This window comes from Eschscholzia californica, unplaced genomic scaffold (assembly GCF_041429995.1).
Source record: "Eschscholzia californica isolate CP2 unplaced genomic scaffold, dmEscCali1.0.p SCAF_2, whole genome shotgun sequence".
NCBI classification, from domain to species: Eukaryota; Viridiplantae; Streptophyta; class Magnoliopsida; order Ranunculales; family Papaveraceae; genus Eschscholzia; species Eschscholzia californica.
In genome coordinates, this window is record NW_028238309.1 from 46,118,335 (window position 1) to 46,145,795 (window position 27,461).

General features: G+C 36.2%; 1 protein-coding gene across 2 annotated transcripts; it reads left to right on the forward strand.

Annotated features, from left to right (window-relative positions):
- NRPC1 (nuclear RNA polymerase C1) lies at positions 1 to 25,668 on the forward strand. 2 transcript variants are annotated; one of them, XM_086660025.1, is made up of 28 exons: positions 1 to 576; positions 723 to 813; positions 943 to 1,072; positions 1,864 to 2,013; positions 2,222 to 2,375; positions 7,393 to 7,577; positions 7,754 to 7,866; positions 8,002 to 8,101; positions 9,167 to 9,382; positions 9,507 to 9,655; positions 9,790 to 9,928; positions 10,049 to 10,189; positions 10,967 to 11,155; positions 11,355 to 11,550; positions 14,556 to 14,649; positions 14,845 to 15,079; positions 15,375 to 15,566; positions 16,530 to 16,628; positions 18,575 to 18,778; positions 18,869 to 19,147; positions 20,411 to 20,558; positions 22,162 to 22,313; positions 23,253 to 23,408; positions 23,494 to 23,610; positions 23,753 to 23,820; positions 24,308 to 24,512; positions 24,948 to 25,150; positions 25,256 to 25,668. In XM_086660025.1, the coding sequence occupies exons 2-28, from the start codon at positions 737 to 739 to the stop codon at positions 25,311 to 25,313; spliced, it is 4,149 nt and encodes a 1,382-aa protein (XP_086516151.1). In that variant the 5' UTR covers positions 1 to 576; positions 723 to 736; the 3' UTR covers positions 25,314 to 25,668. The 2 variants fall into 2 exon arrangements, with proteins under 2 accessions (XP_086516151.1, XP_086516152.1); XM_086660026.1 differs by having other exon boundaries at positions 159 to 576; positions 706 to 813.
- Positions 25,669 to 27,461: the final 1,793 nt, after the last annotated feature.

A 27,461-nucleotide genomic window follows, 5' to 3' on the forward strand; every position in this document is an offset into this window, starting at 1 on the left:
GCCCGCAAAGTAGTTTGGATTGTTCGTTGATGTGGGATTAGACCGTCGATGACTCCAGCAGCCAGACGCCTACAGAGAAAAAGGCGGGGCGCCTATAGAAACACCCGTTGCCCCAGTACCCTCCTCGGCAACTCACACGCTTCGGCAGAGTTTTTGTCAGTGGTAACTAGATACTCTCATACAGTCATACTCCCACATCAACGAACTAACCTTCAAACTACCGCTATATATCTCCAGTTCCGCGGTTTTGCAGCAGCACGTTCGCATTTCACGTCACCCACCTCCGGTTTTGAAGGTTTTAGGGTTTTAGTTCGCGCGCAGTTTCATTTCGGTGGTCCTTCATTTCAAAACTGTGCTGAGTTTCACTCGTCTTCCCCAAAATAGAATTAGGGTTTTCTCATTCTCTATTTCTAGGTTTTGAAATCAAAGCCGAATCTCTTCAAGTTTGATATAACTATTAAGTGGAGAAGATGATTACTATTTAAATGGAAAAGAAAATGAGATTTAATCAGAAGAAATAGAAGATATCGACTGAAATAGGAAGAAGGAAAATTGATTTTTTTTAAAAGCTTGAAGGTATGTTCTTTCACAATTTTGGTCTGGTTTTTATTCTCTCAGACTGCAAATATTTTGATTTTCATCATCTCTTTTGATTTTGATCGAACAATCAAACTCTCGTTCAGAATAGTTGATTCAGTCTTTTAGTTTTCGTTGTTATTCAGTTATTCTCTCAGATATGGAACCTGAGCAAAAGACAAACGTAATCAAATTTACCAAGGAGCCTTACGTTGAGGATGTTGGTCCCAGAAAAATGTAAGAACCTGTTAATCGAAGTTTTCATTGTTTTTTACTCAATTCTTATGAACTCTGAATCATTTTCGTTTTCTTTTTTTTTTTATGTATTTGAAACTTCAATTCTTCATCAAATTGTTACTTTTGCAGTAAAAGCATAAAATTTTCAATGTTATCTGGAGATGAAATAAGAAAGGCTTCAGAGGTTCAAGTATGGAATAATCGTTACTATGGTATCGATAAGAAGCCAATAGTAAATGGATTACTTGATCTTCATTTGGTATTTTTCTTCCCATTTTGTTCAACTAGATTGAATTAGTTCATTACTTTTAATTTTTTTGAATTTCTTTATCTGAATGTAGTAATTGCTTAACCATAAAATTTATCTCTGGGATAAATGTCTGTTTTTGGTACCTCCTCCCGGAACTGGTAGAAATTGCAATTGAAGTTCTTAACGACAATTTGAAATACGAATTGAACTGTTTGAGATGGGTACTAGAAAGTATTGCATAATTACGAGGACCTAGAGAGTTTCAAAAGTCAAACATGATATCACATTATACTATAAAAATGTATGAATTCGGTAAGGTGAAATCCGTCATTTTCTTGGAAGTTTATCCCATTAGATTCTTATTTCCAACGACTATGATGAACGCAAATGGGCCTTTGGTCCATTGGTTTGCATCTCCCTCTTAAGTCCCAGAGCTGACGGGTTCGAGTCTTGGTGGAATTGGATTATCCCCAAGATTTATCCCATGTTAATTATTGGGAAAAAAATAAAGGTACTGTAGATGGGCTTTTAGTTATTTATGATGACTTTTAAGGGTCCAAGTGTTGTGTTTAAATGTTTATGGCGGTTAATGTGCTCATACCAGTCACGTTCTATCTTCACGACGTGTCAATGACATGTAAGGAGTCTTGGAGTCCTTTGTCATCAAAAAACTCGGATGATCTAATGCCTTATGTTTTGTTTAATTGAGGATGTTCATTTGTCTCAAAACTGCTATGTTTACTTTCGCTTATTGTGTTAAAATTTATAGTACACCCTTAATGTTTCAATTTGTTTTATAGGGTCCTCCAAACAAGAATCTTATATGTGAAACATGCAATGGGAAATTTGCAGACTGTCCAGGGCACTTTGGATATTTGAGTCTCGTCCTCCCGGTTTTCAACATTGGCTACTTTGGCTCTATACTACAAATCCTAAAGTGCATATGTAAGGTACAAATATACAATTTCGTGTATCTTTTCTCGAAGAATCTTCTCAACCTTGTATTTCCCCCTTGTTGTTTAAACCTGTTGAGAACTTTCTCGAGTCCTGTACTTTTTTTATGCAGAAATTGTAATGTTACTAGTTACTGTCTGATTCTGTTATGAGTTGTTGATACTTGATGCAATGATAAACAACTACTGATACATTTCTTAACAGTCTTGCTCGCGCATACTTCTCTTGGATAGAGACCATAGAGATTATTTAAGGAAGATGAGAGGCCCGAGAATGGATGCTTTGCAAAAGACTAACATGGTTAAAATAATAATGAAAAAGTGTAAAGATAAATGCAGAAGATGTGGATATACGAACGGTTAGGTTTCTCTCTTCTACTTTTAATTTGTTGCTTTATCAACTTTATATAATTAAGACCCGTTTTGCTGCTTCTAAATTCTAGACTTGCAGTTTATAAAATTTCTTTTTCGTTTTGAATCTTCAAATGAATATATAGAAAAAAGAAAACTATACAAGCTCTAATAAAATGCCTCTAGAGGCCAGGGAATCCTTTTAGGTTGTGTTTGGTTGCAACTTGGAAAACGGAAAAATAGAAACATTTTCTCTAACGAAGACTTTCTGTATAAGCATTTTCTCTATTTTCCCTTGTTTGTTTTACTCTACAAATTACTTGTCGGAATCACCATCATCTTCTTCAAACTCATCCTTGCAAATCCATCATTTTGAAAGACTAACATGAATCACTGCTGCACCAGCATATCCGATTCCCTGTAAATTCTTTTTGTCGAGTATATTTGCATATTTCTTTTCCTCATATGATTGAGCTTTCATTTGAATCCGCAAGATAAGATCAGAGGATTTTATCTTAATTGGAATGATATCGTCTAGACAACATTCTCCAAATTTCATTGGATGCTGCACTGAATCGAACTTTGTATCCTGTGAACATTCTGGAAGATAAACAAGTTCTGATTTAGGTTACGAATATATATATATATATATATATATATATATATATATATATATATATATATATATATGTACACACTAATATACATATATATATATATGTATGGTTTCTCTGTATGATTTCAATGGTTGCAGAGGAGCTGATTTCCCATTCTGACGCTTCTTCCCTAGTGCAGTCTTTAAATAATTTCGTGACAGATAAAGAGTTTGAAAGAAAGAGAGGAATACTTTCAATTTAGATTATGAAGAGAAATAATTCAAAAGGTTAGAGTGATTGCCTTATAAAATAGGAGTGACCTAGTGATCTTTCATTTCCAGATCGAGTTCTTTCGAAAGAAATGATCAATGACAGATCGTTCTTCACAGTGATCCTTGTTGTCCGAGTTTGTAAAAGAACAAAATTTATTATTTGTTGAAGAAAGAGATTGAAAATTATTATTACTTGTAATTCATAAGTACTCTTCAATATTTTTTTATTCCTTTCCTTCCTTAACATTAATTCAAACTTTTCAAAAAAAAGCAAGTGGAAATAGAGGAGAAAGTCATTTTTTCATTTTTAACCATTTGTTATTGAAGTCAGCCAAAGATGAGTTCTCTCGTAGAAATAGATTCTTGTGGGAGACACGGGTAATAGTCCTTAATTTTAGAGAAATGAAGAAAATTTAGTCACGTGAAGAAACCTTTTGTTTCACTAAATTGTCTATCAAACAAACAAAATTTTATTTTTAGAGAAAACGTTTTCTTGTTCCCTTAGGACAAGTGCTAATCAAACATGATGAAAGAGTAACAAGCCCCAAAAAATAATCCAAGGACCCTAGGAGGTGAGGCACTCATCTTAGAGTGACCAGCTTGTGCAGGAGCACAAAAATTATAATGTTGCAATTTAAGCTTCTGAAGACACCATGAACTCAATAAGTGCTATACTTTGCTCATTCCTCCCCCCTTGACCAGAGAAAGAAGGTCGCGCAGACTAAAATATTAAACAACCTTACTGAGGCCAATCTCTCCTTAAAAGCTGCTTTGTTCGGTGTCATCCAAGTTCCAAAATTCTCCAAATGATGAAATGGAGAAGAGCTTTCATATAGGCTTAACCTTTCCTGGAAATTTGACATTACCCCCTTGTAGCAACAAATCGTTGATAGACTCGGCAATACCCAACATACTTTGAAAAAACTATAAAAATGACCCGAATACCGATACTCACAGGATAATATAGCAAGAAGTGCGAAGTACTCCCTTAGTTGTTTTTGCATGTGCGGCACCAGTTCACCCTCATCGCTCCACGGTGAGCCTAGTTATCCGTAGTAGGGTTCTTCATCAAGGAGATAGCCCAAACTAGCTAATTAACTCTAGGAGAGTCACTTTACACCATATCATCTTTGCACTTTCCTCAACCCACCCTTGATTGGTAATAGCGAAATTGCAAGATTTGACAGACAGAGGACTCATCATCCGTTGGAATCCAACCTTTTTGTCTACCCTTGACCATCAATGATTGCTTCAAAATATTATCCTTAAAGTTGCGTCTGAATTTGATATTTCACGATACTTGATCTCACACTCTATCATAGCACTCTATTACTTTTGCATCTTGGTTAATGGCAAGTGTAATTATGTAAAGAGGTAGGAAACTCGATATAGATCTGTCTAATTGAACACCAAACATCTCTCCAAGCAAGAATGTTGCTACCGTTTCCCACCTTCAACTTACTTGATCTTCAATAGGTTTCCACCTTATTATACATGCCTAACCATACCGTGGTCTATACTGTCTACTATGAGAATTAGTTTCCGACTTGCTTTGCCGTACTTTATATTCGCAGTTCCAAATTATGCAATCCTTTTTTTATTTAGAGTATAAATGGCCTACTTTAAGTAATGATCGTTTTGATAGGAGTTTATTAGTAGCTTTGAGAGATGCTTTAAGAATTGTTTTCGTGCCTCAAGGCGGGTTGCTCTGAAAAAACGAAGCACTACCTTGAGGCGTATTCCTCGACGCGCAGAAGGCATACACTAATGCTTTTAGGAAAAGAAATGATATCACGCATATGTCCAAAAAGTAGATAGTAGGGTCATTTTCACTTCACTACAATAACATAAAGACTTAACTTTATAACAAACAATAAACATTTTTTTTTGAATAATTTGAATTAATATTGAGAAAGAAGAATTACAGGAACGAGAGCGAAGGGGAGGACTGAAGGACACAATTATTCATAAAGTTCCACCAATGTAATATAAAATCCAAATATGTAAGACTTTTAGCCCACTGAAAATTCCTAACCAATGAAACAAAGTGCGTAGGATATCTTCAACCTCGAGGTTGCTATTCACAGTACCCACCTTAAAACACCGAGTTTCTAAACTTCCAAATAGACCAAACGATATCACTTGGAATTAGGGCCCAAAATACTTTTTTAGCTTTCTCCCCTCCCAGCCTAATCCATTGCTCCAGAATATCCGCAATCGATCTCGGGGCGCACCACTGGATCTTGCAAGCCCTCGCGAAGTAATTCCATAACATGGAAGCAGTAACACAGTGAATGAACAGATGTTTCGAAGATTCATTCTGATCTCTACAGCAGACACATCTACTTGGAAGGATCATACCACGCTTTCGAAGGTTATTGATAGTTGGAATTTTATCTAAGACTGCTGCCTACACACAAAAACTGCCCTCGTGGGAATGCTTGGAGACCATATGACTTTAGCTATAACATTAAATTGCCGATCCGGCTCCACCGGAACAAGCCTACTATAGCGCTGACTTACCTAAAAGCTGCCCTTCTCTTCGAACATCCAAACTTTGGTGTCTTCCTGGTCTACGTTTGGAATGATGGGCTCCAAGATCCTAAGAAGGTGCGAATAAATGGGTATTTCCTAGTCATCCAAGTGTCTTCTACAAACCAGATCCCAAGCTTGATGCTGCCCATTGAACATATCACACACACATGCTTCTTTATTCAGAGCTATGTGGTATATTGTTGGGAATCGATCCTTAAGGGGGATTGTATTGCACCCGATATCACTCCGGAAGCTAAGATGTCTCCCCGTTACCTAAACTCCACGTACTGAGTTTGTTAAAATCCTTTGCCTTTGCTGCTATGCCTTTCCACACACTGCACCCGTAAGGCTCCTTCATTGTTGTTACTTCGTATGTTGCATAAACTTAAACGATGCCTGTAAGTTTTTTTTCCTATTCTGTAGATGCGTACTCCTCGAGGCGAGAACAGACCGCCTCGACTAGAGGGCACATCTACCCAATTTTAAGACATTGGCTTTGAGTGTTTAAGTATGAGTATGTCTTGTTTTATTGACGCTCTAGTTTTATTTCTCGCTAGAGACACAGTTATTGTTCCTATTGAAGTGATAGACTAGGAAGTCACTTACTATTTCCTACTTGAACACCTTATTGGCAGTTTGGTTATAAGAGCTTTAAGAATGGAGAAGCCTTACTTCGTTGTTATATTTTTGTAGTTCAATGAAAGAACTAAATTTTGTTGCTAAACTTCTTTTTAGTTACTTTGTACTTGAATAATTAATTTAGAGTTTTCTATTAGATTGGGATTTAGGTTAAAGTCATTTTTGGTTCATTCCAATGATCTACATTATATCTTATCTGGTTGACTGTATTTGTCTCTCTGCTGAGTATTTGAGCTAATTTCATATGAACATTGTAGTTTATTTTTACTTGTTGCATTGAGCTCAGTGCAATTATATCGAGTGGACACCTACATCTTCCAATAAAGAATTCCTGTTTATTTTCTCAATTGCAAATATAACGGTCATAGTTTGGTTTACTTTTAAACAGCATACCACTTACTGCTCCTTTGTCACATTATTAATTAGATATGATATATTGGATGCATTCTATGTAATAGATCAGTATAATTACTGGCTCCGTCATTGGATTTGCTTCTAGATAGCGAGTACTAAAGCGGAGGAAACAACTTTGGCACTCTTTTATCTCTGTGAATCATTTTTTTTTTTTCGTTCTTGTTTATATTGAAGTCTCTTTAACACAAAACCTGGGCAATCTGGGCTTAGAGGAGGTGAAGGTTGTGATATTGTTTATCGTGATTTTAGATACACTTGTGGGATGGTTTAATTAATGTTACTTGTTTAGCCAATTTCATTTGTTGTGTTACTGCATTTTTATCCAATTTTTTCTAAATATGCTATTCATTGGGTGTAACAAGCAAAAACTTGGTCACATGTTATTCTCTTAATGGCTGTTTTTTCTTTAGCTAACCCTAGACTTCGTTCTTAAACAGGCAAATGCTGAATAACTTGAAACTTGAGAATGTGTGAACCAGTTCCTTCTTGGCTTTTTTTGCTGGCACTGGCCATTATTTTGAAGATGACCTTGTAGTAACTGATTCTTATGCTTTCATGTCGCATTGCAGGTAAGGTAAAAAAGGCAGGATCCATCTTGGCTATTGTTCACGATCGCTCAAAAATTCTTGATGGGACGTTGGATGATTGCAAAAAAGCAATTTCTCACACAAAAGAGTCCAAGTCACCCTTTCAAGTAGTTCAAGTTCTCAACCCTGTCAGAGTTTTTTCCCTTTTTAAAAGAATTCCGGATGAGGTAATGCTCCTACTTATGATTCTTTCATAAAAAATGGCGAAAGATTTTATAATTATAAAAAGTGATATAAGTCAATTCTTCTAATAAAAAACAGATATTTCAGGATGCAGTAGCCTTCTATTTTATTATCCATGCAAGTTTTTCGTTTTTATCAATGTTTTTATGTGATGTTGCAGGACTGTGAACTACTCTATGTTAGTGATAGGCCTGAAAAACTCATTGTAACAGACATTGCAATCCCACCTACAGCTCTTCGCCCCTCTGTTTTCTCGGATGGAGGAAAAATTAGGTCAGTGACATAGTTTTCCCGATTGTGTCCGACCATGAATGCTCATGATGTATTCGCTTCACTGGTTCACTTTGTTAATGACAAAGCTTATGCTCACTTTGTTAGTGACAATTTTGTCTATATGTTTGGATGCAGTAATGAAGATGACATCACTTCTAGACTAAGTACAATTATTCAAACGAATACCAGTCTTCGTCACGACTTGCAGTGCATGGCTCCCGTATCCACGTATTTGGTACAATTTAGTTTGTTGCATGGTTGCATTTCCTTTTAGCATTTTTCTTTCTAATTGTAAGTTATTTCTTAAAAGGGTTTTGTTGTTGTTGATGAATATTGACTCATCACTTGTGAGACAAATATCTGATAAGGACTCGTCAGATGCTTTTTCCTAGGAGTTCCCTAAACATATTGCTAATCTCTTCTAGTTTATACACCTTTCTTTCATTGAGAATCCTATTTCACAAGGTTATATCTTTTTATGCTACTGCTCTTAAAGGATAAGGTGATCCCTGACAAAAAAATGTTATTATATACATGGTATCATCCTAAATGAAATTCAGCACTTCAGAGCCAGGAAAGCTGTGCAGAGTGGTCCTTTTCATATACATATATCTATGTCTCTTGAAAAAACATCAGAGGAATTTAGAGAAAAGGGGGAGGGCCGTTATTGGTTAAATAGTTTCCATCCATGGTATCCCAAGCATTGGAGTCTAAAATAGTAAAACCATTTGCATCACTAGGAGAAGATGATGATGGAGCAATGCAGGACTAATATTCTAGAATCTAATATGAGTGATTTGGTTAGCATGTCCCTGGACCACCAGCATGCTGGTTGCTTATACCTCAAGGTCCTCAACGAAACCCCAAACATAACTGTCTTGTAAAGACAATGCAGCCATTTTAATTTTTTAAGAAAAAAGGAAGCAAGTATTGTAGGCTAGAAGGCATGGTTATCTGTAATCCAAATTCATCCTCTATGATGAACTCATGCCAGTTCAGTTATAGCTTCAGTTCATGAGAAGCTAACACTTAAACACCTTCAGATTTACTTTCTTACATTCTTTGAATCAAAGGTCTTTGTTAGCAGATGAATGCTTTGCCTTCTAGCCTTTTCATTTCTTTTAATGCATAAGATCTGTGATACATTAGATATATATGGCTGTTATGTACATATTTTTCTACTGTGCCTACTTTGTCTTTAGAATTAAATTGGTAAAGGCCAAAAACGATATAAGTTCTTGTACTCCTTTTCCCAGTTAATGTATTTAAATGATGGAATGCTAAATTTGATTCTCTGCAGTCTAGTTGGGAATTACTGCAAGTTGAGGTTGCACAGTATATAAATAGTGATGTGCGTGGTGTCCCGCCAAGTATGCAGCCAAGTAGACCATTACGTGGATTTATGCAGCGTCTCAAGGGGAAAACGGGACGTTTCCGCGGGAACTTAAGTGGAAAGCGTGTTGAATATACTGGCAGAACTGTTATTTCACCTGATCCTAATCTTAAAATTACAGAGGTCCCTACTGTTTTAAAGCTTTATCCCTCTTTCATGTTGTTAGTTGTTTTCCTTTTCCCTCTTTTGTTCATGTTGTCATATGATGTCCTGACTTGGTCTTCCCCTTGGTTTTTGGTTGTTGAAGGTGGGTATACCTATCTTGATGGCTAAGATTTTGACATTTCCTGAGCGAGTATCTCGCCACAACATAGAAAAGTTGAGGAAATGTGTCCTTAATGGGCCTAATAAGTACCCCGGAGCAAATTATCTCACACTTCTTGATGGTCATCTTGTGTACGTGCTGATTGCTACTGTTATTATCGTTGTTTAGTTACCAAGTATAAAGTGTTTACCATTATCCTTGCTGTTTCCGTTTCACTGTTTTTCTTTTGGTTTTTATACGTTCTTGATTCCCAATCCTTCTGCAGGAACTTGAAATATGCAAGGAAATATCATGCTGATAATCTGAACTATGGTTGTATAGTAGAAAGGCATCTGGAAGATGGGGATGTTGTTCTGTTTAACCGACAACCAAGCTTGCATCGGATGTCAATCATGTCGCACAGGGTATTCTCTGCCGGCTTATGATTTAAATGTTGCATTTTGTCCTTCCACTTCCTTTTACTTATGTGGTATATATATTCATATATTTGTATAAAAATATATTTTCCTTTGTTATGCTTTTAGGCTAAGATAATGCCTTGGAGAACATTGCGGTTCAACGAATCTGTTTGTAACCCGTATAATGCCGACTTTGATGGAGATGAGATGAATATGCATGTTCCACAAACAGAAGAGGCCCGCACTGAGGCTCTCATGCTGATGGGGGTAAATGCTGTTAAATTTTTCTGCTTAGACGTACGGTTCGGTGGTTGTTCTGCTTGCTATATAAGTGTTGTTTATTTTGTGTGCTTGTTGCGCTGACTTCAGTAAAGATTAAATAGATTTGATTTTAAAGCTAAATGTAACCTTCATAATCTAGTAACTTGTACCCTTAATGTTCTGATATGAATATATACAGTGGCTCCTTTCCGAAAGAAGAAGATACAAAATAAATAAAATAAAATAAAACAAAATAAAAAACACAAAATAGCAATTTCTTTATTGTAGCCAACCTAGCTAGTCATCTTTGGGTTTCCATGCACATCGATTACTATCAATGTAAGAGGTTTATTGATGTCAGTGCTAGTTAGGGACTCGATGCCATTCAAGATGATGATTAGGTAACAGATAACTACTCTTGACAATCAACATTCGAAATGATGATTGTCTCACAGATATCTACTCCTGACAGTGTAGGAGGTTTATTAATGTCAGTACTAGTTAGGGAGACGATCAACATTCAAAATGATGATTGTCTAACCGATAACTACTGTTGCCACCACCCTTTATAGTTTGATACTCCATCTATGCAGAAAAGACTTGATACATTGCTTTCTGAGGAACCAGCATCCGATGCTGTTCCCATCCATTTAAAGTATAAAAGTGATTATATTCTTCATCAGTTTTTCGTTAGACGAATTACATATATATTTACATCATGTGTTGTTTAATATGTTAATTTTTTTTCGGTTGTCCATATATCATTATGTGGTTATTTTGTAGGTGCAAAACAACTTGTGTACGCCAAAAAATGGAGAAATTTTGGTTGCATCTACTCAAGACTTTCTAACGTCATCTTTTCTCATTACGAGAAAGGATACATTCTATGATCGTGCTTCTTTTTCACTTATGTGTTCCTATATGGGTGACGGAATGGATTGTATTGATTTGCCAACACCAGCGTTACTTAAGGTGAGAAAAAGTTGGTAATGTGTGGCCTAACATGAAAGTAGTAAGCATGTGGGGAAAGGTAGTTACTTCCATGAGTTCTATAGAGACATTAACCAGGCTCACTTATGTGAAAATTGATCGACAGGCTGATCTTTTAGTTCTGTTACTTTTGCACTTCATGTGGATTTTGTTGTAATTTGAATGATTTGTTATTTGACAGCCAATAGAACTTTGGACTGGAAAACAACTATTCAGCGTTCTAGTTCGTCCTCATGCTAATATGAAGGTTTATTTGAATCTTACGGTTCTAGAAAAAAGTTATAGTAAATCTGGAGAAACAATGTGTCCAAATGATGGGTTTGTCTATTTCCGGAACAGCGAACTTATCTCTGGGCAACTTGGCAAAGCTACTTTAGGTGCGCTCTGTTTTCCTCTCCCCTCTCCCCTCTACTGTAAATTGTCTTTCCTAGAACAACATTCCTTACATTCTGCAGCCAGTTTTATGCTGACTTTCTGCGGATGTCGTTGCGCTTCTGATACTAATTGACCACCAGAAAGCCATCTCTCTTAAATCTTTACTTATATATCCTGACAGGTAGTTTTTTTGAATACTTCGAATTAATGAAGGAAGAAATATATACACGCCTGTTTATGATTTTTGTGAAAATTTGAATGGATATATTTAGAGAAAGGGGAAAAAATTGTATAAGCAAAGAAAAGAAGAGAAATAAAAGAAGGGGTGCTAATGAAAGTCGTACATTTCACGACATCCAAGCCTCCCAATTCACTACTACATCAGTGAAAGACAGATTTCTATAAGACTCGTTCCCTAACCATAGGAAGACCGTTCCTTTAATATCTTCGATATCCACTGAACTCGAGCTATTTTCCTCCTTGAAAGTCTTATTGTGTCTGTCCTTCCAGATGCTCCAAATGATAGCTGCCGGGATCAAATGCCAAGCCATAAGTCTGTTTTTCCTCTTCTAAAGACCTTCCCAATGAGCCACCATATGCCTGATACTATGTCGTTTACAGTTGGTGAAGTAATCCCAAAGCTCAGAGGCTACTTTACACCTAAGGAAAAGATGGTCTGAGGATTCTTCTTCACATCTACACATAATACATCTATTTGGGAGTACAAAACCTCTGTGTTTCAGGTTCTCTAAAGTTGGGACTTTGTTTAAGACTACTGCCCATAAAGGAAGCCAACTCTAGGGGGGATTGCCTTCTTCCGTAAAAGATTGTTCAAACTGGACTCTATAATCTGATCTTCTTGATTTTGTCTTGAGAGTCTTCCAAATCCTGATGTTTTGGCCTTCTGAAAGTCTCACTTGATGAAGCTCCCCCAAAATTGAAACATATCAGTAAACTTCCCAGTCATTTAGATTTCTTTTTGATCTGATCATCCAAGCTTGTGATCCTGATCATCCAAGATTGTGATCCTGATCGAAGTAACTCTCTACTGAAGCTTCTTTATCAGACGAAATAGCATAAATCTTCGGGTATCTATCTCTAAGAGTGGAGTCTCCTAGCCAAACATCTGACCAGAACTTAATATTCTCTCCATTCCTTAATTCCCGTTTTGTTAGCCTATGAAAATTTTGAGCTAGCATTTGGATTCCTTTCCACACACTGCACCCATAAGCTGACCTTTTACTAGCAACAAACCAGTCCTTTGGGTTGTCTCCATATTTTTCTTCAATCAGAACCCTCCAAAGGCTCCCCTGCTCCGGATCAAGCCTCCATATCCACTTCATAAGAAGTGCCCGATTCATGATCTAGAGCTTTTTGATGCCTAGGCCACCTTTCTTGCGACTGGTGCAAACTGATTTCCAAACAACCCAATGTAGCCTTTTATGCTCCTTCGTGCTTTCCCGAAGAAAAGAGACATCTTTTTATCTAACTCTTTGAGGATTCCCATAGGCATGGCAAAAAGAGAGGAACGAAACTGGTAATGCTTGAAAAACTGACTTAATCAGTGTGATTTTTCCTCCTCTTGAGAGCAAATGATTCTTCCAAGCTGCCATCTTTTTATTAACACTTTCCAGGACTGGGTTCCACATATGCTTAGCTTTGTATCTCTCCCCTAGAGACAGACCTAAATATGATGTAGGTAAGGATCCCTCTTGGCCTCCAAATTCCTTAGTTAACTCATGGTTTAAATTGTCTTCCCCCTACCTTAGTGACCTTATAATTTAAGATTTCTCCATGTTTACCTTTAACCCTGGGGCAATTTCATACCAAATGAGGATGTCCCTTAGTCTTCTAACCTGGTTCAGATCCTCTTCAATAAAAAACAAAGTATCATCAGCAAACTGTAGATGGTTTATGCTTTTGCCTGTTCTTGACACTTTAAAACCATTTATTTCTTCTGCTTTTTGAAGGCATTGATCCAACTTCTTTCTTCTGTTTACGATACCACAGGTAACATCAGCATTTTAAGACTGCTAAAAAATGTAGTTGAATTATACTGTTGCTTTAAATGATTCACAACTACGCATCGATAATGTAAGTAAAAAATTTGAGAAAACCAATTTATGCAATCAAATATTTATTGGTGGGGTTTATGAACCAATAAGGAGTAGATAGATGATTTAAATTAGAAATAATGCATATATTTGTTCGACATTGGTCCATTTTTCATATGTAAATCAAATAAAAATGCCATTAGAGCTTCAAAGAGTCACTTGTTCCTAATAAACTTCAATAATACTTCAAGGAGATTGAAGAAGAATAGAAACAAGGTGGTAGAATAGATGGAAGCTGAGAAGAAATAAACCAGCAGAGATGGAGGGGCGGGGAATAAGCACAGGTGGTTCGGAAGAGAGGAGTTAGCTCAGAGGAGGTAAATTCTGAGATCATAAGAAGGAAAGGTTCAGCAAAGCAGGTACCGGGAATTAGCACAGATTAGTTCTGAAGAGAGATATCCGAAGGAGAAGAAGAGGAAAGATCAATCAAGAGGAGAATTACAAACTAGAGAAAAGGATATCTGGAAGAGTCAAGAAGAAACTGAGATCTTTGAAATCAGCATATTCTTTTATTGTCTGTTTTCTCTTCATTCCTAAAGACACCTCAAACTTATAGAGTTTCTTGAAAGTTGAAACGATTCTCCACTCCAGGCATGGGCTTTGCTAAGTAACTAACACATATTTCGTAAAGACTGTCTAATCGCTTTTATATATTTTTTTGAAACGTTTGAAATCGCTTTTATATTAGTTCATTGACTGAAGAAACGATGGAAATTTCAAGAAATGAAATGGGCTCATTAAACTAAAATGACTATTTTCAGAAAACCACTCCATATTTCATGCACACTGCTCTTGATGCAGCCCGGTTGTATCTGAGTGTTTCCATCTATAACATATTGCTTGGTTCTAGACCTTGGAGTTTGATATTGTTATTTTGTTTTTCATAACTTCAGGAAATGGCAACAAGGATGGACTTTTTTCCGTTCTTCTTAGAGATTATAATACACATGCCGCAGCTGCTTGTATGAATCGTCTAGCAAAACTCAGGTAAATTTCTGTTGTCCATCTCTTTGGTTATCTTATTTGTTGTGGTTATGGCCATATGGATTTATCGACCATGGATCATTTGATTCATATACATGTTAGGTAATGGTCTTAATTTACACTGAGGTTAACAAATTATCCTGTAAGACATGCACTCCATTTACAAGCTCATACTCTTTATCATTATCTTGCACGCAGTGCACGCTGGATTGGAAATCATGGTTTCTCTATTGGCGTTGATGATGTTCAACCGGGAGAACGTCTGAATAAGTCCAAAGTGCATGAGATTCAGAAGGGTTATAATGAATGTCATGAGTTGATACAGAAATACAACAAAGGGGAACTTAAACTTCAACCAGGTTCTGATGCTGCTCAAACATTGGAAGCCGAGATAACTGGCAAACTTAATAAAATCAGAGAGGCAGCAGCAAACGTAAATATTTATTTACTTTTTCTTTATTAATATTGGCGGCACAATAGTTTTTATCTTTTGGATAGATCACTGACCAACCACATTTATTCTTACTTTTAAGTTTTCTGTGTATCTATAATTGACTTTTATGCTAGGTTGCCTCCTAGATTTTCCTACACAGAAGCAGAATCTAATTTATCAATTTTTTTAGCGTACCATCAATTTTGTTTGTCAATGGAGCTAGCTTACTTGCAGCAAATAGATTTTGCATAGTTACATGATTTCCCTCTGATTTTTGCTTTAAAACTTGTCTCAGGTTTGTATGAATGATCTACATTGGAGGAATAGCCCTCTGATAATGTCACAATGTGGATCTAAAGGGTCTCCTATCAATATTAGTCAGATGGTTGCATGTGTCGGTCAACAATCAGTCGGGGGTAACCGTGCGCCCAATGGGTTTATTGATCGGAGTCTTCCTCACTTCCGTAGGAACTCAAAAGAACCTGATGTAAGTTTTTCCCTCTGGCATCGTTTATATCCCTTGATCCCTGTATGCAAATGCAAACATGTAGTAGTTCTTGGCCCATAGCTGCTTCTCCTCAGATTTTGTGGGATTCCTTAATGTCTACTTCAATTTTGGAGAAATAGAAGGGAGTAGACGAAGGATAACAACAAGAAAAAGGCACGTAGGGTTTACTTGTTTTAATTTAAATAAGATTGAACGGTCAAACCAAATTCATTTTGCTGACGAAAAATAGTTGGCATGTGGCGCAGATGGTGGTTTTACTGCAGACCCTTATGGAAGACATACGTTTTGTGATCCACAGTAATGACCCTAACAACACCCCAGAAGTTGGTTAAGAGATACTTCATTCGTCTTTTCTAGACTTTAGAGTTTGTCTCGATCATCCGCATTCTGTTTAGGTTATTTACTGTAGTGTTGCTTGAACTTTTGGGGCTGATCCTAGCTGTTGGGATACCCAAAGTAGATTTTGAATGGATTCACCTCTACCTAATGAAAAACACCTATATATTTCAACAAATTGTAGTTTGTAACAACACCATCAAAAACTTGACAAGAAATTAATAAGATCTAAGTTAATAAATTACCCTCATAAGTATAACATAATTGGTCTTGTTTTTGTTTCTCAAATAATGTGCGTACTGTGCAACTTAAACAGTTCTAGAACTTCGACATAGTTTTGTGCAACAATATCTATCCCATAATAACTTATACCAGTGGTATCAAAATATCTTCCGGGAGTAACAACGCTTCAGTAAAGCTTCCCTTGAAACATAATTCGGAAAAGGAGCTCCTACATTGACATTATAATGTTATATTTACATCTTCTTTACCTGAATCTGTTCAAGTCTTTGAGTGACCACATATCATTCTGGAATGGGATGAGTTCCAAGTTAAGTGAATTTGAAACTGTGGAGCATTGATGCCTATGCCTTATTCAACTTGCAGGCTAAAGGATTTGTTGCTAACTCATTCTACACTGGCTTGACTGCGACTGAGTTTTTCTTCCACACTATGGGAGGGCGTGAAGGTCTTGTAGATACTGCGGTAATTCTATTCAACTTGGTTTTTCTCTAACAATCTATTCAACTTGGTTAATCTGTTTGCATCACACAGTTAATCACTATTTAGTGAAAAGATTACACTGTTATACGTCATTATTGGTATTGTAATATGAAAGTATGTAACCTTCTTTGGATTTCCTAAGGTTACTGTGCTTAATACTTTATGTTAAATGTATACTAGTATTGTGGGTAGCTTCTGACTGAATAAATAATCTCTCCTTACAGCTTATTAAATATATAGGTTATCATGGGCTAAAGAAGCATATAATTTGTAAGCTTAGTAAACTAAGTATAAAAAGACGAATAAAAAAAAACTAACTAATGACTCTCGCGACATAAACATGTCAAACACTCTGGACAACTGGTTGATGTACCCAGTTCTTAGGTTTCACTGAGAGTATAATTTTGAGAAAGAGATGTAATCAGGCATACTATGGGTTAATAGGGATAATCAGCAGACTCTGACTACAAATCATGTGTACTAAAACTATGCTACGTTAACTTACTGGAGTTTTTTGTGTTCGGGGTAGCATCAGTTGAAGGCAGAGTCATAGAGAACACACGTTCTGTTGTCTAGCAGTAGCTGGCTATATAATGCTTGCTGGTATCAGAACCTCTTGTTGGTGCTTCATGGAGAGACTAAATCTGAAATATTTGGTACAAGAAAATGAAGTGTGTTCCAAATGGAGGAATACATCCAACTACAAATCAAGGAAAATGTTTTTGTTGTTAAGACTTGAATCAGTATATTGAAAGAAAACTATTTACAAAAGGGAAATGCAGATTGGGTTATATGTTATGACACTAGGGTCGACCTTTTTGCACGAAACCGGTATAAGATTTATACTCAGGCCGAGTAAGTTTTTCAGCTCCAATGAAATACCGTGGGTTGTACATCTTCCAAGATGTTTTATTGCTTGATTCCTGTCTTAAATATCCTATCGTTCTTCTCCTTCCATGTCTTTATATTGAAGCACCTTGGTGAGGTTTACAATGCTAGTCATATTAAGATGAATAGTGTTGGATGAGAGAAATATGAATCACCCAGTCATTAAATACAATTTACAAGCTTGCTTTTGTGAGGTTGGGGATTTCTTCCTTCAATGATGTGAGCAACTCTTGTTCGATTCTGCAAGGATTGATTAACTATTCTTATTGAGGTGTGAGTTTTATGTCAATTTCTTGCAAGTGCATTCTGAAACCTGTAATTAGTTATCTACAATAATAACCGTTATCATCCAGTGCAACTTCATAAAGAAACCATTCGTTGACACAGTAGAAAAAAGATCTTACGAAATGGGAAAATCAGTCATGAAGTCACACTTTTTAACTCGGGGAAGTTAAGTTTGTATTTCTCACTGAAATTCGAGCTATTGGTTTGTGAGATTTAGCTGAACACCAAGACAGCAAGCAAGTATTCTTCCTCATACAGCAGTTCTACTACCTTAATACTTGATGTGTGCTCTGATATTCTTGTACGGTTATACTTTGAGTTTGGTGCTTCATGCTTTAAATTAAGATGTAACAGGGTCTTCTTGTCGAATACGTTATAGTATTATACAACTTGAGTTGCTACACATATGTTACGAGACGTCTTAAGGCAAAAGTAATGATGAACTTATTACACGATTAGTCCATTAGTCTCCTCTTGATTGCATTCCACAAGCACTTGCATACTCTCGTTACTACTTACTGCGAAAATTCTTGGCCTAAAAGTTAGGTGTTAATTTTTGTTTTTTGAAAATTTGAATGAATATATTAAGAGAGAAATATTACAAAAAGGGACTTGCTACTTCATCCAAGTCTCCCAATTGACTACCAAGTCTGTAAAAGAAACATCTTTGAAGTCCTTTATAGTCAGGTGTTAATTGTTAAACAAGGTTTCTGTATAAGGATATGTTTGATAGTGCAAGTATATATTTAATGCAGGTTAAGACTGCCGATACTGGTTACATGTCTCGTAGATTAATCAAAGCCTTAGAAGACCTCTCAATTCAATACGATAACACAGTTCGTAATGCTAACGGTGGTATTATTCAATTTCTTTATGGGGACGATGGCATGGATCCAGCAAGAATGGAAGGAAAAAGTGGCACCCCCTTAAATTTGGAGAGATTATACTTGAAAGTGAAGGTGAGATATCAAAATTATTTTTCTATTGGTTTTACGCTTTTGTGGATGTTTCAGGATAGACCAACCTCAGACTTTTTGTCCTTCAAACAGGCTACCTGTCCGGCAAAAAAAGGTGATGCCAGTTTGTCACCTTCAGAGATCTTAAAAATCGTTAATGGCAGACTCTCAAGACATGATATGACCCTAGAAGGGGGTTGCTCTGATGCCTTTAACAAATCACTTCATGATTTTCTTATGGAGCACATAGATACATTAAAGAACACAAGGGCGGGCCTTCATTTGGATGAAGATAACATTCAGAAGAATGGTTCTGATTATCTAGAAAAAATTGCTGCAAATATATCTGGAATTACTAAGAAACAGCTTCAGGTACATTCAATACTTTTTTCATCTTTAATTAACTGGATAGGTTTAGCTACTGACTTGAGTAACTTCTCCCTAGTCTAAGCTTTATGTCTTCAAACTATCAAGTCCAGAACCGGTTTTGGTCCTATAATGCTTCAAATCTCATAAGCTATTCTTGACCTAGGGGTGTGAGGATATTTTCGTTACAAATGAACCCGGAGTTACCAGATACTCTCCTCGTACCAGATTCACCGTACCCGATTTTCGTACCCTTTTTGGGTGGGTTCGCGATCTAGTACCTCAAAATTAGTGTATCGGAATTTTTAGTCTTAGTTAACCTAAAATCTTTGTAGAGAACTCTAAATTCGACTAATTCGGTAGTCAACTACAAGAATTTTTTCAAATAGCTTGTTTGATTGTAAGTTTTACGAAAAAAGAATGTCTACGAATAGGTCTATCTATTATATATGCATCATAAATAATATATATTGTCTAGGAAAATAGTTCAAAACGTACTGAAATTGGGAATGGCGTACCGAAGAAGTATACCCTTAGCGTACCCAATTAACCGATGGTAGCGAACCGCGTACCGGTACCCGTACCACGTACCGGAGCAATCCGCTTACCAGGTTATGAACCTTAAGTTCAATTGTAGGCCTGTTGACTTTCTAAGGTATTGACTCCTTAATTGCTTCTTTAACTATAACTAGCATTCAGCATGATGCTCAGTTACTGGACAAACCCTCAGTTCCTGTTTTGCAGAGTATTCACTCCATCTATTTATGATTGTATATAAGAGCTTATTGACTTATTCTTCTATTATTCATTGATGGCTATTTTACTTGTATACATAATACTCCAGTTTAGTGATTCACCCCCTACCATAACAATCTGTGATGAAATTACGTAACTTACCTCCTAACTTAAAAGTAGAATTGCATGTACTCTCCTAAACTAACAAATTTTGTACAAATTAGTTAATTTTTTTCATGTTTGCTCCTTATATTAACTGTTGTGTAATGTAACTAGCAATTTTCATTTCTACCTTAATTAACTATCGTTAGAGTCGACGTAACATCTTTTTTATGTGTTGTTATGGTGTAGTAATCTTCTTATATACAATTGCATAATATTTCTATCATTTTTTGTGGATTTGTAAAATTTCCGCATTAAAAAATATTTCCACGAAAAGTTTCCATATTTGGGCCGACCAAAATTTCCACCGAAATTGAAATTTATTCCTTGGTTTGAACTGTGCATTTTAATTTCTCTCATTCGAAATTTTAGGTGTTCTTGGAAACCTGTATTTCTCGTTACCATTTAAAGAGAGTTGAAGCTGGAACTGCAATTGGTGCAATTGGAGCTCAAAGTATAGGCGAACCTGGGACGCAGATGACTTTAAAAACTTTCCATTTTGCTGGAGTTGCAAGCATGAGTATCCTTTATTTGTTACATTTTCATAACGCCCAAATTGATTCTATTAACTCCCTGCTGGGGTTATGTCTCTTGATTATTTTGCGAAAGGGTCGTACATAAGTACCGTGTTTTGCGATAGGGGCATGACCGCTTATTATTTTGCAAAGGGGTCGTGGACTAGGATTGATAAATGTTAGATTTGACTTCACGTTATATGAAAAGTTAACGCCGTTATGTAGATGTAACGGTGTTACCTCAAGTAAATCTGATGAACGCTATTCCTCCACATGGATGGCTAAACTCTATTGATAAAACGAAAATAACTTATTCAGTTTATCTTCTTTCCTTTTTATTTCTTCAACCTTTGATTTTCACCAGATAATGATTTTGATTATACTTTAAGTAGTTTGAATATTTTGACGAACGAGTTACAAACCATATCTATACTTTTAATCAAAATTTGGTTTCTGGTCAATCTTATGATGTGGAATGTGTACATTATGTTTTTCAATTTCATGGAGTCAACAAGACATAAAAAAATGAATGTCGTACACTTTAGATGAGTGCACTGGAAGTGACTACAATGCAGTGTAGTTGCACAACATTAGTGCATTGTTGTGCACTAAAATGACCAATTTATTAACCATTTTAATGGGATCATTTTGTTTGATCTGATAATTTAGAAGAAATTCGAAGTTACCTAAGTTCTTAACAGAAGTAGTTAAGAAATCTAGAAAAATAATAGTGAAGGTCATAATTTTGTTACTTTCGCGAATTAGTGTCAAAATTGTATGAAGTTTACTTAAATATAACCATAAGTTTTTACGTAATTTAGTTAGACCTAACGGTGTTAAAATTTAACAGTGTTAAAACTCACTGCGTTAAAATTTAACTGGTCAATCCTAGTCCACGACCCCTTTGCAAAATAATAACGGTCATGCCCCATTTGCAAAACCCGGTACTTATGTACGACCCTTTTGCAAAATAACCCTTTATTTTTTTCCTAAATCTAATAACATTGCCCTTTCTATAAAAGCTAGATGCTATAAGTTAATTTAGTATTATGAACGTCATGGTCAAGTTGAAGGCACAGTCTCTCAGCTAAGAGTTCTTTTGGTTCAAATGACGTCCCTTGGCCTTGGTAATTTGGTATCTCTCTGTTTAAGACAAATTTACCAAGGGTCAACTCATGATGGATGTCATGCTTTGTGAATTGCCCAATATATCATTGAAATATGATTACTGTCAATGATCAATTGATAGAGACAGGCCAGATGCCATGTACTAGACACTAGAGCTTCCTTTAAGATACTCTCCTACTTGATAACTATTTTCAGATGGTTATTAACATGTCCATGTTTGCAAGTAATAGGCATCATCCTCCCTCTCGTTAAGGAATATCAGCTTTAGTTGTTCTTATTGTTATCACGGTGGCTGTCATAGTACAGTCATCTTGGTTACGATTTGTACTCTCAACAGGTTATTTGGAAGTGATAACATAGGCAAATAGCATTATTAGTCGAATGTCATTTTGTTGTGATTTGCAGCTGACTTCGATATTTCCAGAAACTAGAATTCTCATCAGGTTGTTTTTTTACTGTGATTCTTTAACTTGGCATTAGATGTTACACTTGGAGTTCCCCGTATCAAAGAAATCATCAATGGTGCCAAAAATATTAGTACACCCATTATTACGGCTATACTTGACTGTGACGATGATGGTAAATCTGCACGAATAGTGAAAGGCTGTATTGAGAAAACAGTTCTGGGTGAGGTATGTTGTTGGCAACTATATTTTTTCTGCTATTGATCTTTTGACACCATTTGATTATGATTCTCGGTTTGGCCTGCATCTTTGTGTACAGAGGTATTATAGACTTCCTTCTTTTTGTGCTTATATTAGTCATCAAATATAATGCAATGCATTTACTTCACAAGGTAACTCGAAATAAGGAATTCTATTCAGTGGCAAGATGCAGTTAGTTCGCAGTTTCTCTGATATCTTACGCAGTTAGTTCTGTTTTCTCTGATATCTTACGCAGTTAGTTCTTTAAGCAGTGGCAAGATTACTCGATTTAACAACAATGTGGAAGCTTTATGAGAAAGATAATTTTCCGTCTTGTGGCAACATATAGATTAGTATATTCTACAGTTCTTTCAAAATCTGTAGGAACCTAAACTAAACAAATTTTGCGAGGCTATTCAATTTCAGTTTATTGCCCTTGACAATGGAATCAAGAAGCAGCATGAACTATAGTTTGTACAGATACTTAGAGTCTCTTGTCTTTCCATATAAGATTTTCGACATCAAACCAAAGTACCGGATATTTTGATAGAACATAAAATGATGTACAAATATGATTATTCAATATCATCTTAACAATGTCACATATTCATTAGTTTTATAAAATGGGGGAAGTCCTTCCATTATTCCGTTCATTATCTTGTGATTATCTCATTCATCTATACAGTCGACAATAACTTTATAGGTCCACTGGTCATAATTAGCGTTAGATGTGAGATGAACCTCAATTTTAATGGTTGGTTGGATTTGGTCATTATTTCTATGTTTTTTTAATATCATTTCAGTTTTTAAAAGTATTTCTTTTATAAACTATTATCTTCCTATCAAGTAAGGATCACGAATAGTGGAAACGGTAACACTATTCTTCTGCCATGAGTTTGAAGATGCATTATTCATAATATTATGCAGGTTGCTGAAAGCATGAAAATTGTTTTGACATCAAGAAAAGCTTATGTAGCTGTTACACTGGACATGGAAAGGATTCAATCTTTACAATTGGCTATTTCAGCTTACAGTGTAAAACAATCCATCTTGCGTCATCCAAAGATTAAATTGAAGGATAAGGTAAGGGCGAAGGAAGATTTTCTACTTATTGAATATTATCTCCTGGTCTATCGATGATAACACCAAAGTAAATGGTATATTACAGAATGTTGTGGCAGTAGATAATAGAAAGCTGATGATTGTTCCTCCTGAGTGTGATAGAAATAAACTTCATTTTGAGCTACATTCTCTAAAAGTCATTCTTCCGGAGGTTATTGTAAAGGTTAGATACTCCTGTTTCTTTCTTGTTTTCTGAAATTAAAGATCACATTTAACAAGATAATTCTGTGAGGTTGTCGTCATCAGATTACGTCGTGTTGGATTGGACGATTTTGTATTTGAATACTTTGGTTGTTGTCATGCAGGGCATACCAAGTGTTCAACGTGCCGTAATTAATGAAGATAAAAAGAAGTATCACTTGCTTGTGGAAGGGTTAGTATCTTGGTTCTCTTTTCCTATGACTTATTGTGAATCTATCATGTAAAACTTTGCATGTTTGTACGCGGTGCATGCACCTATAGTCCAGGCTCTAGATGCTCTTCCAAGCAATGAAGGACTATCACAATCCACCACTCAAGACAGCATTTTAGATTTCTTTTACAATTCTTTCGTATTCAACTTTCTCCTCCAACTTCAGACTGAGAAAAATTGAATAAAGTGTAGAAACTTAGAGATAGACCACACAGCTCCCATTTTATGATTAATTATGATTAACAAGAACCATATCAGGCTCGAACAATTTCAGTTATGGATTTTGTATGCTGGTGAATTCTGATTCCTTTTAGTGTACGTCTCTGTAGCTGAAAGCAACTTAAGGATATCTAGCTTTAGCTTATAAATTGAGTAATGATACAGCTAGACGTTAAATTTTCTGTTATTCATTTTGATTTTCATTTGCGCTACACTTTCTCTTTTGCAGTACGAATCTTCGGGCAGTCATGGGAATTTCCGGAGTTAATGGAATTAAAACAAAGAGCAACCATATTATAGAAGTCCAGGAAACACTTGGAATCGAGGCTGCTAGAAAATGTATCATTGAGGAAATTAACTTCACCATGGCAAGTCACGGAATGAGCATAGATATTCGCCATATGATGCTTTTAGCAGACTTGATGACATATAAAGTAAGTTAGGTTTCTCTTTGGTTTATTCTGCATCCTCCAATACCAAAAGTAAAAACTTAACCATTTTAAAGTCTGAGATAGCATCTTGAAGTGGTGTGTTTTGTCCTCTGAACAGATATGAAATTTGACTCGGGAGCTGAATGAACTCGAGTCAGATTTCAGAACGTTTGTTATTTTATCTGTGTCTGGCTGGTGTGAATGGTTTACTAGATCTTATTTTGCACCTACTTGTCGGATGTAAAATAAGTCTGAAGTAAGAACCCATTGTCTAAAAATTTACCGATGACTCAAACAAGCAAGGCTAAAATGATCCTGCTGATACAGACAAGTTAGACTAAGGCGATTCAAATTTAGACTATAAGAAAAAAGAATATTGTGTTAAGATCATTTGTTGTGGTAATATCGATATTTACTTGACGAGGTTTATTATAACAGGGTGAAGTGCTTGGAATAACAAGATTTGGCATCCAAAGAATGAAAGAGAGTGTACTGATGTTAGCGTCATTTGAAAAAACAGCAGATCATCTTTTCAATGGTTCAGTAAATGGAAGAGATGACAAGATAGAAGGAGTAAGTGAATGCATCATCATGGGTATACCGATGCAATTAGGCACTGGAATACTTAAAATTAGACAAAGGTACATACTGTCTCATCTGAGTAGTGATGTAATTGTATCTTTTGCTCTATCTTACCATTAGTTCTATTAGCTTGTTGCAGAACTTATTTTTCTATCAATTTGCAGAGTCGAGCAGATTCCTCAATTCAATTACGGGCCGGACCCAGTCATATCATGCAAATAAAAAACCATTCAGGAGAGATTTTAGGGCTAAATTTCATATCCTTGGAACGGTTCCAAAGTGTCGGTAGTTTCTTTTCTGCATGAGCTACTTCGCATTTTTGTGTACATCTGAAGTAGTGATTGACCAAAGAGCCTTTAGATCAACAGTTGGGTAAAAACAAGAATTGTTTCGAGTTTTTATCAAGGAAGACACAACAATAGATGTTTTCTTCGCTAATTTAAAGGCTTGTTTTGAAGTCTTTAGATAAAATCATCTATGAATGACGATATGAGATGTATTTAAATAAACCGTATGTGAAAGTAGTCAATTTTCATGTCATAAGTTTTTTGGTACTTGTATACAAGGGGTTTTGGTAGCTTTTTTTTTTTAAAAGAGAGGTTTTGGTAGCTGAAGTGTTAAGAATGCAAATTTGGTCGTGAACTCGTGACCGTCTTGCTATCGTTGGCTAAAGACATGATGCAATGCCAAACATAGGGGTTTTCGGAAGATGGTGGTTTTGGTGGAGTCAATCCTCTTTCTAGCACCAATTTGTTGACGTTAAAATTTGTCTTTCTGGAATCAGTCAAGGGGATGAGACTGCAACGTCGAATCCTGTTATGCTTCTCACAACTGGTGGGACGAAACTTGCGAGGAACTCAGAAACCTCTTTGTCGTTCAAGACCGTCAGTCAGATTATCTTCAAGACAGCCATATATCTTGTTTTAAGCACATGGCAGGCTGTTTTTAATTCAGCTAAGGGAGAGTTCAAGGTGGTTAAGACAATCGTACAGGCCCCCTAGTTATTGGCTTGAGTGGCAAACATTTTTCGTATTTGTCCTCCTTGTGGACTTGATACGGGTTGATCTATTAGGTCTTTTGTCATTTCTTGACTTATTGACGTAGTCAAATGAAGACCATTTTTTGGTCATCAGTTTTTATCAGTAATTGTCTCTCATGAGGAACCGCACCCTTCATGGGCTTATCTTTGATAGCAACAATGTGTGGCAATAGTCATCCTCCAACGTGATTATCATCTCCCTAAACTTTTAAGTGGAAAGTGTTCGTCTCCTCATGCCACTTCTCGACAAGTACAAATGTTAAGACCTTGTCAAGTTTCATGTTGCCCATTCCCCAACTTTTCTACCAAATTATGTACATACTCGATGTCCAACACGTAATTTTTAGGATGTTGCAATCGGACCTCAACCATTTGAGAGTGATTATTGATGATGCATAAATTGTCCAGACGTTGACTGAAGTCAAGAACTGACCTGAGTCCAACGAGTCAACCCGACTTAAGGCAGAAGAACAGCTAAAGCCCTCAACGCTCCGCCACCTACACCCCTAACTGGGAGGTCGGCTGTGACAAGCTAAGAGGGATTCACTATTGGCACAAAACACATCAGCCCTAGAATCTCTAAGGCCATGTTTGGCACGCGGGAATCGCGTGGGAATGGACTGTGATTCCTGGGAATCACATTCCCGACTACTGTTTGGCTCGCGAGAATGCAGGGGGAATCCTATTCCTGGAGGAATGGGATTCCCCCGAAATGAGGTAATAGCAAACCCAGAGAGGGGGGTGGGTTTGTGATTCCCATTCCCGGGAATGATTTCATTTAATATTTATGGACAAAATAATCCTTGATAAAATATTAGAATTCTCATAACATTTTTACTAAAAAAATTTAAAAATCTAGGGTTTCAACTACCACCATACCAACACACTCTCTCTCTCCCCCACCCCCTCTCTCGCTCAAACGTAACTCTCTCTCTCCATATCTCTAGTTTATTTTCTTCTCTCTTGCTCTTTGTTCGTTAAAAATCAATTTCATAACGTTTAAAAAAATTAGTCGAGACCTTATTTATTTTAAATAAATCTTTAAATACAACTTAAATTAGTGTATTACGTTATTATTTCATATCTATAAATTTGAATAGACAATACTATTTAAAATATATATATAACAAAGTTGACCTATAATTTATGTAGTTTGAGTAAAAGGATATAACAGGATTTTCGTAAAATTTACATTCCTATTCCTACACAAACCAAACAACAAGTTAGGAATCCATTGGGAATGGAATTCCTATTCCTGGTTGAACCAAACATTAAACCAAAATAATTTGATTCCCGGGAATCGCATTACGGGAATGTGATTCCCGGGAATG